A 12,846-nucleotide genomic window follows, 5' to 3' on the forward strand; every position below is an offset into this window, starting at 1 on the left:
CAGGCCCTGTTACATTCCTAAATATGGAAATACCTTTGACCCAGTTGTGTCAAACCGCCTCAATTTACTGGTTTGTCTGTCCTTGTTCAAAGCTAACAACAACGTACAACATTAGAAGAATTCTTAGAATTTTCAAAGTGGTTAGATTTGTTATTTATCTTTACCCTCGGATCAGCTGTCTGATCAGTGCTATTACTTCAAGGACCCATTATTATGAAAACAGAGCTTTTTTCTCCTCCCAAAACAAGGACAGTAATATCCTAAGAAGCAGGGCTAGGTCCTGGGTCTGTCTTATCATTTCTATCTGGTCTCTCCTGTCCTGTCCTGGGTCCCATCACTCTGTTAGCTAGTGAAACAACAAAGCTCATCACCTCAGAGAGGTAATTACATTTTAACAGCAAGCAAGAAAGCTGACAGCCTACAGAAATGAAACTATGAAAGGTCTCCCTGGTGCTTCACCGAATCACGCATGTCTATGTGTAAGACCAACACCATCAAAGGCTCAGCCCAGAAAGCTAACAGAAACAACTTCATTGCTATTTGTCTGTATTGCTTAGAAATGCCGGCAACCATCTACACCACATTTGCTTGGGAAAATTCCAAATTTGCATGTTTGTTGCTCTTTCAAAGTGTATTAGGCAAAATTAACAAATATTTTTCATTGTCCCAGACCAGCATACCCTTGAAATAACTCAAATTCTCGTTGGTAGTCCATCATGTCTCACGGATTTCTGGAAGGCATTTTTCATTTGTTTTTTTAAATCAACCTGAGGATATTCTCCCTCCCTACCAGGAGAAACCTTCCTGAACATGATCTCACCGCTTCAACATTTAGACCCCAATCACTTCTCTCTCAGGGTCTGATGGTCCTAAGAATAGGGGAACGCTCAAGATTCAGCTGTGTGACCTTGAGGTTACCTAGCAAAGTTAACGTTCTGGCTATAGTTTCCTGCCCAGTAAAATGAAACTAACAGGAAACAATATGTGGAAAATAAAACAAAACAAAACAAAAAAAACAACAGAAAACTTAGGCAACCTAATTTGTACTTTACCCCACCTCAGGCTGTTACTTCTCAGTTCCTCAATAACAGAGGCTGTAAACTGATTTATTTGAGAAAGAAAAGACCTTTTTTTAAAAACTTTCCTCGGGTCTGGCCCGGTGGCACAGCGGTTAAGTTCGCACATTCTGCTTCTCGGCGGCCCGGGGTTCACGGGTTTGGATCCTGGGTGCGGACATGGCAGCGCTTGGCAAAAGCCATGCTGTGGTAGGCGTCCCACGTATAGAGGAAGATGGGCATGGATGTTAGCTCAGGGCCAGGCTTCCTCAGCAAAAAGAGGACTGGCAGTAGTTAGCTCAGAGCTAATCTTCCTCAAAAAAATAAAAAAATTAAAAACTTTCCTCTACATAAAATATTTTATGATACATAAAATATATTCATGATTGGCTAGTGTACACTCATAATCCCATAGCAACATTTATATAAAACAGTATAACATTCAAGGAAATGGGGAAGAAGAAAAAAAACTATTGTAAGATCATGGCAATAAACAGAATAACAAGACCATAGCAATCTCTTACATGACAGAAACAGGCATAAGTTTTTTCCTAGATTAAATTTTTTTTTAAGTGAGGAAAATATCACTGTAAAGATTGTTCTAGGGAAAGGCAAATTGGTACAAGATACTAAACCTTGGAATGGCAAGGAAGAAACTCAAAAATTCTAACCTTAGTCCTGTTATAAATAAATACACACCTTCTCAGAGTTACCACAGGCATTTCAAACAGAACATAGCCAAACTGACGTCATCTTTTCCTGGTACTTTCTGTACTAGTCAATTATGCTACCCTCTACCAGTCACCCAAGCAGAAACTCAGAAGTCACTCTATAATTTTGTCTGTAAATCAAGTCCTGCTGCTGGTCTCTTAAGCATCTCTGGCATAGGTCCCTCTGCCCTACCCCAGGACATCTTATTATCTTGGCTGATCACACCACTGTCCCACTCTGCCAGCATGTCAGCCACAGCTGGGACTGAGATGCCGGCAGAGTCTCAAAATAGGTAAAAAAAAAAAAAAAAGAAAAAAAATTCTTTACTTCTGTATTTTAGAAGTCTGTATCTAAATCTCAGGAGGTAACAGTTCTAGTAAAGAAAAGCCCAAAGATATTAATAACTTAATATTAAACACATCTTCCTTCCCTTTTCTAACATAGGCAGTTTGTTAACGTTCCATAGAAGGACCAGACAGTGAATCAAAGGGGGTAAAAGTCATTCTTGTCACCATATTTTTAAAACACAGTTCAGTAAAAAGTTTCTTCAAGACTTATTAGGAAAAAGATGAGTTTAGATAAGAACTTTACATAACACCTTTCTATTGGTGTTGAATAATGTACCTGAATCAAAATATATTACAAATTCCCCCACCTCCTTAAAAAGAAAATCAACCCTAATTCTCCATGACAACCTGCAGTGGTTTCTGTGTTTTGCTATCATCCTAGAAGAAATGGGATATTTAGATGGTGAAGAGCAGACGAGAATGATACAGGAGCATCACTACCGGCTCACACAGAAAGAAGTGCCTTCAATCTCTCCATTACTAAATAATCACCCAGGAGACAACCTCCTGAGCAGTATGCTAATACCTTCAAGAGTAAATAAGACACAGGTGGATGTTGGCCACTCCAGACCTGTAAACATGATAACTGGACCTTCAAGTCTTACAATATGTGGGTTCACAGAGCCTTCCCTCCCCCAGTGAGAAAGTGGAGTGCTTCTGTTACGTGTCTCCTGAAGCTCGCCATCTGCTCAACAGTTAGACTGTCTGTTAAGGGCTGTCCCTTTGTCTTTTCTAATTTCTGGCCACTGCAGATGATTTCTACTGCTCCTGCTGTCGGGAACTATGCCTTCTTATTCTAATCTTATTTCTTATTCTAATCTGTTATCTACACATTCTGACTGGAGCCCTCTAGTTTTTTATGGTCAGTGAATCAATCATGGCATTTTGTTCCTGGGTAATTCATGGCTATTTCACTGCTGTGGGTATTTTCAGAAATGCATCTTTTAAAATGATAGAAAGCAAGAAAGGAGGCAAAGTGGGGCTAGCCCGGTGGTATAGTGGTTAAGTTCACTCACTCTGCTTCGGCAGCCCAGAATTCATGAGTTTGGATCACAGGCATGGACCTACACACTGCTCATCAAGCCATGCTGTGGCAGCATCCCATATACAAAATAGAGGAAGATTGGCACAGATGTTAGCTCAGGGACAATCTTCCTTACCAGAAAAGAAAAAAGTAAGCAAGAAAAAAAAAAAAAAAAAAAAAGAATCTTGGGGGAGAGACCATTTGTTATACTACTGAAAATGACTGTATTATGTTTAACTTTATTTATTTGTTCAAGTGGTGTTTTGTTGTTGTTGTTTTGTGTATGTGTGTGGTAGTGGTTTGCTTTGTTTTAGATACCTGTCATATGTAAGACACTATCCTGGGCTTTAGTGGGCATACAAAGATGAGCAAGACATAATCTCCAACAGCTTCCATAAAAACAGTACAAAAGTGGTATGGGAAATCAGAGGGAGAAAAGACAACTCCAGAACATACACTTGAAAAAACAGGGGCTAAGAAGGTGGCCTCAAATTTTGGCTGTGCTATTTGCTGGCTAGGTGAACTCAGGAGGTTTAAGTTCTACGAGCCTCTGTGTTTTCATCCACAAAATGGGGATGATTATCTTGGTTAGAGCTACTAAGAGGACTATATGAAAAAATCTGTGTAAAGAGCCTAACACATATTTGGTATTCAATAACTTCATCAAGCTCTTTGTTTTCAAGCTGGGTTGCTCAGAGGCTGGTGGTATAGAATCATAGTTATAAGAACATGGCTGTTCAACTCAGAACCTAGGACTGGAATCCTATCAGTGCCTCTGTCAAGCCATGTGACCTCAGACACATTATCCAGCCTGCCCAAATCTCTGCAAAAGGACTGTCAGGAAATAAGTGCTATGTGTTACTATGTAAATTATTTAGCATGGGGCCTGACACATCTTAACTGCTCAGCAAATAGTAAACATTATAATATTTATGATTGGGAAACCTTCATTCAAGTAGTAGATCCTGTCTGAGTTAGCTTGTGAAGCATGAATAGAATTATGACATATAAGAACTAAGGAACATTTATTTTTTTCTTTTGTTTCCCCTGCCTGAGTAGACATGGTATTCAAAAAGATACTACTAAGACCAATGTCAGAGTGAATTACCTGTTTTCTTCTAGCAGTTTTACAGTTTCAGTCTTTAATCCATTTTGAGTTAGTTTTTGTGTATGGTGAAAGATAGTGGTCCACTTTCATTCTTTTGCATGTGGCTGTCCAGTTTTCCCAACACCATTTATTAAAGAGACTTCCCCTTCTCCATTGTATGTTCTTGATTCCTCTGTCGAAAACTAGCTGTCCAGAGACGTATGGGTTTATTTCCGGGCTCTCAGTTCTGCTCCATTAATCTGTGTGTCTGTTTTAGTGCCAGTACCATGCTGTCTTGACTACTATAGCTTTGCAGTATACTTTGAAATCAGGGAGTGTGCTACCTCCAGCTTTGTTCTTTTTTTCTCAGGATTCTTTGGCTATTTGGGGTCATTTGTAGTTCCATATGAATTTTAGGATTATTTGTTTTATTTCCACAAAAAATGTCATGGGGATTTTGATAGGGATTGCACTGAATCTGTAGATTGCTTTAGTTAATATGGACATTTTAATCATGTTAATTCTTCCAATCCAAACTAAAAGGATTCTGCACAGAAAAGGAAACCATCAACAAAAGAAAAAGATAACCCACCAGTTGCCAGAAGATATTCACAAATAACATATCTAATAAGGGGTTAATATCCAAAATAAATAAAGAACTCATACAACTCAACAACAAAAAAACAAACAACCCAATTAAAAAATGAGCAGAGGATCTAAACAGACATTTTTCCAAAGACGACAGACAGATGGCCAACAGGCACATGAAAGATGTTCAACATCACTAATTATTAGGGAAATGCAAATCAAAACTACAATTATTTATCACCTCACATCCATCAGAATGGTTATAATTAAAAAGACAAGAAATAACAAATGGAGAGAGTATGGAGAAAAGGGGACCCTCATACACTGCTAGTGGGAATGTTAACTGGTACAGCCACTATGGAAAACAGCATGCAGATTCCTCAAAAAATTAAGAATAGAACTACCATATGATCCAACTCTTCCACTTCTGGGTATTTATCCAAAGAACATGAAAACAGTCAAAAAGATATTTGCACCCCAATGTTCATTGCAGCATTATTCACAATAGCCAAGACCTGAAAACAACCTAAGTACCCATGAACGGATGAATGGATAAAAAAGATATTATACATACACACACACACATATACATACAATGGAATACTACTCAGCCATGGAAAAAGATGAAATCTTGTCATTTGCAACAACATGGATGGACCTTGAAGGTATTATGCTAAGTGAAATAAGTCAGATGGAGAAAGACAAATACTTTCACTCATGTGGAAGAAAAAACAACAACAATAACAACAAACAAACATAGATACAGAGGAGGTTTGATTGATGGTTAATAGAGTGAAAGGGGGTAAGGGGAGGGTGAAAGGGGTAAAGAGGAACATTTGTAAGTTGACAATGGAAACTAGACTTTTTGTGGTGAACACAATGCAGTCTATACAGAAGTTGAAATATAATGATGTACACTGAAATTTATTCAATGTTATAAACCAAAGATACCTCAATTTTAAAAAGGGGATGGGGTTGAAACCAAAGAACTAGGGAACAGAGCAGAAACCACCAGTCAGAATATAGACTAAGGCAGGGCTAGACCCTAGGAGAGCAGCAAGAAATAAGGCTAATAAGTTAATGTAGATGCTGGAGTGTGGAGAGATCAAAATGTCCTCTACAACCATGCTATATTTCTCAACATGTAAATACAACTTAAAGTGATTTCACTAGAAGCCTTCACAATTGATGTGCTAATATAAAAAAAATCATTTCTACAAGGATGATTAGTCGCTTTTTTTTTCCCAAGATTTTATTTTTCCTTTTTCTCCCAAAGCTCCCTGGTACATAGTTGTGTATTTTTAGTTTTGGGTCCTTCTAGTTGTGTCATGTGGGCTGCCACCTCAGCATGGTTTGATGAGCAGTGCCATGTCTGCACCTAGGATCTGAACCGGCGAAACCCTGGGCCCCGGAAGCAGAGGGCACAAACTTAACCACTCTGCCATGGGCCCTACTCTGCCCGACTCACTTCTTGAAACTGAAGAATGCATAAAAGACGCAACACAAAACAAGAATGTACGAATATAATATAAATTTCCTACATTTTTCATAGAAAACTAAATGCAGTAGATAATACACATTTAATTCTTATTTGCATAGTCAATCAACACTACAATTCCTTGTATAGTATACCTACCTTTTCTCTTTAGAAAGACAAAAATATTGAAACTTCATTCATTTTGCAGAAAAGGAAAAACGGACCTGGAAGGTTCAGCTCCTGTGTACTGTGCTAACAAATCTTATATATTCAACCAACATGGCTTCAAAATGACTTCCTTCTGACCCTCCAACCTTCAGTGTTTTCTAACTTATTCATTAAGCCAGGAAACCTGGCTGACTGTGGATCCTCTATCGTTATAAAGATTTATAAACCCTAAAATATTATACTATTGCATTTACCCACTTGAGCAATTATAGAGAAGAAATAAATGAGGAAAAAGTAAGGAGAAAAAAAAATTCTTAGTTGAGCTTTCCTTATTCAAACTCTATACATTAAAACATTTTGTGCAGCTGAAAGATTTCAGGTATGTAAATATGCTGGTTTCTACACAAAGAAGCTTTGTGACTTTAAGCAAGTTCTTTCGAAGGATGTTAACATCATTAACTATGAGGGAAATGCAAATCAAAAACTTCAATGAGATATCATCTCATTCCTGTCAGAATGGCTATAATTAACAAGACAGGAAACAACAAGTACACTGCGGGTGGGAGTGCAAACTGGTATGGAGATTCCTCTGTGGAAAACAGTGTGGCAATTCCTCAAAAAATTAAGAATAGATCTACCATATGATCCACCTATTCCACTGCTGGGTATCTACCCAAAGAACATGAAAACACGAATGTGTAAAGATACATGCACCCCTGTGTGCAATGCGGCAACACTCACAATAGCCAAGACTTGGAAGCAACCTTGGTGCCCAACAAGGGACAAACGGATAAAGAAGATGTGGTATATATATGTACAATGGAATACTACTCAGCCATAAGAAATGATGAAATCCAGCCATTTGTGACAACATGGATGGACCTTAACGGTATTACACTAAGTGAAATAAGTCAGAGGGAGAAAGTCAAAGACCATACAATTTCACTCATAAATAGAAGAAACAAGAACAAACAATCACATAGAGACAGAGACTGGATTGGTGCTTATCAAAGGGGAAGGGGGAAGGAGGGGGGCAAAAGGGGTGATTAGGAACATGTGTGTGATGATGGATTGTAATTAGTCTTTGGGTGGTGAATATGATGTAATCTACGCAGAAATCAAAATATAATGATGTACACCAGAAATTTATATAATGTTATAAACCAATGTTACTGCAATTTTAAAAAAAGAGAGAAAGAAAGAAAAATAAAGGCAAGTTCTTGGGGCCTTACTGTCCTCAAGCATAAAGAGATAGGGTTGGCCTGCTAAATCCATAAGATCCTTGACAAAATATATATTTCTGAAGTTCAGGCAAGTCTTTTTAGAAAATAATGTTTGATAATTGGGGAAGGAGGAAATAGCTATTAATGCAACTATGTGGCCTTCATAACAGAAGTTAAGATGAGTTAAACTGAGGGTAATTTAAAGCATAATTACATTAAAATGATTACACATATATGAAAGGGATTAATACTTAACGTCAATCATTTGAAATGGGGGAAGACTGTGTTACCCACACAAAACCAATGATCACTTAGTTTGATTTCTTAAGCAGGAAAGATTCTCTGAGTCAGAAAATTAGCATAACAAGTGAGAACACAATATTAAAGACAAATTATAACAAAAAGCTGTGATATCAAAGCTGCGAAAGAAGAAAGCATAGATAATTAACACTTTTTTCTTTCTTTTTTTTTCTGAGGAAGACTAGCCCTGAGCTAACATTCGCCACCAATCCTCCTGTTTTTGCTGATGAAGACTGGCCCTGAGCTAACATCCGTGCCCATCTTCCTCTACTTTATATGTGTGACACCTGCCACAGCATGGTTTGATAATCGGTGTGTAGGTCTGTGCCTGGGGTCCGAACTGGCAAACCCTGGGCTGCCAAAGCAGAGCATGAACTTAACTACTACACCACCAGTCTGGCCCAACGCAAGTATTTTTTTTAAAGCTTAGTAATTTTTATCCATTCTGTAGTCTCAAGAAAATGCAGTTTGCCTAACTGTTCTTTTCCCTCCTCACTCCATTTGAGAGTTCCAGTGTCTTCACGTGCCATCACAGTGAGTAGGTTTTTTCTGAGGAAGATTAGCCCTGCACTAAAATCTGCTGCCAATCTTCCTCTGTTTTTTTGCTGAGGAAGACTGGCCCTGAGCTAACATCCATGCCTGTCTTTCTCTATTTTATGTGGGATGCCTGTGACAGCATGGCTTGACAAGAGGTGCATAGGTCCGCACCTGGGATCTGAACTGGTGAACTCTGGGCTGCTGAAGCGGCATGTGCACACTTAACCGCTGCACCATGGGGCCGGCCCCCCTGTTGAGCAGTTTTAAAGAACACCCTTAACTTCTTGTCTCATCTTTGAAAGTGATCACTTCATTGAACCAGTTCCAAAACAGGTTCATATTCCCTTCTTCAGCTTCTCTCATCACAGAATGGCAAAATAAAGGTCTCCCATAAATAATAAACTTTTACATATTAACAAAGAGTAGTAATCAGAATTTTCTAATAACTTTCCCTAATATTTTAGGGAAAAAAAATAGCATGATTTTTAAATGAAAACTGTCTTTCTCTAATTTGGGTTCTACAATAGTCTACAAAGACCTGTTCAGAGACTCACCCCAGAGCTATTTTAAAAAGGAAGTAGAATAAATTTCACTGTTCCATACAGGAAAAAAAAAAGATTTCATCGACTACCCCAGAGTATTCATTTCTCTGTAAATAACAATGTTCAAAAAAAAATAAAAAAACACAACCAATGACAATCGTATTTAAGGATGAGAAGAAAGTTAAATTTGCCAAAACCCATCCCTGAAATGCATGACGACTGTTTAGTAGATTAAATCAGCAATCGTCACAGAATTTGAGCCCTCAACATTGTAAACAAAATATAGAGCACTCTTTTGTTCATGACATGTCATGAACAAATTACCAAAATGTGTTTTCTCCTCAGGTGTCAGTTTTTCCCTCTTTTAGTGACTGATGGTTCCCAGTGTTATTACAGAAACAGATTGATCTTTTTAATGAGCCAGTTTAATAGACTCCAAAATCTCACCGTGGCTGCTCATCCATGTCAGACCATATGCACCAACAAAACATTCAGTAAAACAGAAAAGCTCTACTGTCAGACAGCTCCAGACTCTATAAAATTTCAGAGAGGAGATCTGGACATACAGATAAACAACCAGAGAATAGGAAAACGCATATGCAAACAAGGTGTAGAAAATACATGCAAAGAAATACTGTAGAGGCCCATATTTTCCTGGCTCTAATCAAATTCCAATAAGATACAAATGTATTTACATAACATATTCTCATTACCCTTCCTCCTAACTCGTAAGGAAATCCATTTACCATCTTTCCATTATAACACACACTTCAGGTTCCACTTGAAAAAGAATGTTCCATCCAAAGAGCAACCGTGTGAATTCTGACTCCAGCAACTAGCTATGAATAACCACAGGGAGATTAAGACTGACGGCTTTTTTAAGAGAGTTCTACCTCACTGAATGCAAACACGCATACACACACAGCAACAGATCATCAAAACAAAAATGCTACTTTTCTGTAGAATTTATATGAAGGTTCCATATCAATGTTAGCATATTGCTCAGGGCTTATCTCAGCCCTGTCCAAGGAGGAGTCTAAAGGCATGGTACGTTCAAACATAAAACCCTGCGAAAGAACCAGTGAGGAAAGGCTGAGAATACAGAGAAATAAATGAAACAAGTTTTCATTCTGCCTGTTATGGTTCCTTAGCAGTTAGGGTTTCCAGAATAGATCATGTCCATTTCCAATTTTGCCTAAAGGATTATCTTTACATTTATCACAGCTATCTAAACCTTTCCCTGTTATCCTCTCCTCTACCCAAATAAATGTTCTCCTTCCCAATTTTCCATCTAGTCTCTCCCTAATTCTTTTACCATATTGGCCTGGGAAAATGGAGCTGAAACATCTCAGTCTCTGCTGGCAGTACTGAATTCCTGCAGCGTAAATGGTTAGGATCAGACAGAAAAACATGTGTGAATCACCTGTCCTCGGGCCGCTTCTTAGTTTTCAGCATCGTATGGACATGCCACCAAGACACCTGGATTAAGCAGTTCCCTTTAAAAGCTAAAGTACTAAATGCTTAAATATGACCAAGGAAATACGACTTGCAAAAATAAGAATGCAGCACTATTGAGAGGTCATGTATAGAGGTGGGTCTAGAGTATGCCAGAGTAAACTAACGTTTAACCTTTTGATTTAAGAATTTAAAACTATTAAGCAGTCCTATGTCAAGAGGAGAAAAATTCCAGAGATTGTAGCATAAAAACTGCTTAACAGAGGATTATGTGATAACTGTATGTAAACTGGCTGACTTTTAATAACATTCTGATTTGCAAAGCAGCTAATACATTTAAGGGTGGCGAAGTCGGTCACAGATAGATGTCGCCGAGCAGCTCCAAGGACCATAAGCTCCTGTGAATCTTCAACATCACTGCCCAGAGTGTTAACCTCTCAAAGGCTGTTACACTCATGCCTGATGCAATGCAGAGAACGGAAACAAAGCATATGGCAAATAAGTTTTTGCATACAGTTTCATTTTAAGATTCTCCATAATTCACAAATATGCAAAATGATGCTAATAAGACTTTACATTCTTCTGTTAGAAAATAATTATATATGAGGATGAGGTATTTAGGAAAATTATTTTAATAAGGTATAGGGAAAATTTCACAAATAGGACATATTCAACAGCTACTTTGTAGGGTTCAATGGAGAAGGGGCTTCACTTTACATTTCTTGGAATTCTCGGTTACGAGGGCAGAGTGCCTGACAGAACTGGCTGATAAATAAAACTTCTCAGCAAAAATGCCATCTATTAGTTCTATTACTTAACTCTCTTCTTCCCTCAGTTCATCTAGCTTCCCAGAAGTTTTCTCTTAGTTCATATAAAACCCAAAAGAAATAACTACTGTATTATGTTTATTGAGCAATACATAAAAGCCAGCTTTCAAAATCATCATATTTTGAGAAAATCTGGAACAGCAAATTTCCTAACACTGAAGGGCAAAATACGTGGTTGGGTTGAATTACATAACAAATGAGAATTTTAATACTGACTGTGTGTCTAAGAACCATCAGTGGAACTTCGCACATTTGAACATCATTCATCTTCACCTTTTACTTTAATATTACAAGCAGCAAAGATTAAGCTGCACAAAAGCCTCATGCAGGCCAGAGATTCATCACTCTGGAACGTCCCAGGCCATAGCCAGATTCCCAAGAGGGCCACTCTAGCTTATTGCCATTTTACAACAGGTGTCAGTCAGCAGTTTAGACATGACACAAAACATATCTTCCTACCATAGGCATGAGGAAAAGGCCACAGTTAGTACAGGGTCCTCCTCCCTCTCACCTGTCTGGAGTTCGCCTCTTCCCGTTTTCGTTCACATCGAGAAGCAGCTCTGAGGAGTCAACAGGTGAGGTGGTGCTGGCATCCAGAAGCAGCTGTTCATGCTGGGCGAGGTACTGGGCAGGGTTCTGTTTGGCCAGCCTTGCACAGTGGAGGAGTTCGCGCTGCAGGAGGGGCAAGTTGGCCTGTAGGAGCATGACAGGAATGAGAGGATGGACCAGAAGGTTCCTTCTAACCAGTGGACCCATTCTGCTTTTCAATCACTGGCAGAACAAACCACTCGACTAAACAAAAATGTCATCGAATGCAAGCACTAAGTTTGATTCCCAGGCACAGCTCTCAGGACTGGGCTACAGCGATAGTCTCCCACGGCCCTGCACTGTCTGGAGCGTGAGGCGTCTAACCTTTGTGAGCCACCTCACCTCCCCTGCTTCCATGCCCATTGATAACATTGGGAGTGGCACTTATTTATTTTTAAGGTCCCTTCATTCTCAAACATAATAGGATTATAAACTGCAGGATATCAGATTCCAGCTCCATCCACGAGCAACTTTTGTTTTCTGCAAGGAAGATGGAGGGTACATGAAACATACACCCAGTTTGATCAATCTCAAAATAGGCTCCCTGACACACTCAGTTTTGTATCTAGTGACTTACCCAGGTAAAACAGGCTAATCCTAGGAAACAGCTTTCTTCAACTACTAACTTCAAAAGAAAAAACATAGAGATGTACACAGAGATTATTTTTAATAACCATCAGATTCATACAACATTTAAGTCATGGACTGAGTACGGTCAAATGTCCTGGTTGGAACTCATGCACAAAACAGCATATACTGCTAAGTCTACAAAGGTAACCTGCTTTCTCTATAGCAGCTTTCTTCTAAGGAATATGTATATATTTCAACATTAGAAGAAATCCTCTGTCCCGTCACTCTTGCTCCTCACCAAGCCCAGCACTTTGAAAAAGACTCTCAGAACATGCTTGTTGATAGAT

The 12,846-nt window shown here is 38.7% G+C and overlaps 1 protein-coding gene across 1 annotated transcript in view; it reads right to left on the reverse strand.

Annotated features, from left to right (window-relative positions):
- RUNX1T1 (RUNX1 partner transcriptional co-repressor 1) overlaps positions 1-12,846 on the reverse strand; it is a 135,809-nt gene that overhangs the window by 38,940 nt on the left and 84,023 nt on the right. The window contains 1 exon segment of the mRNA XM_070630628.1: positions 11,853-12,034. Within this exon segment, the coding sequence (XP_070486729.1) occupies positions 11,853-12,034 (182 nt within the window).

The sequence above is a fragment of the Equus przewalskii genome, chromosome 8 (assembly GCF_037783145.1).
Source record: "Equus przewalskii isolate Varuska chromosome 8, EquPr2, whole genome shotgun sequence".
NCBI lineage: Eukaryota > Metazoa > Chordata > Mammalia > Perissodactyla > Equidae > Equus > Equus przewalskii.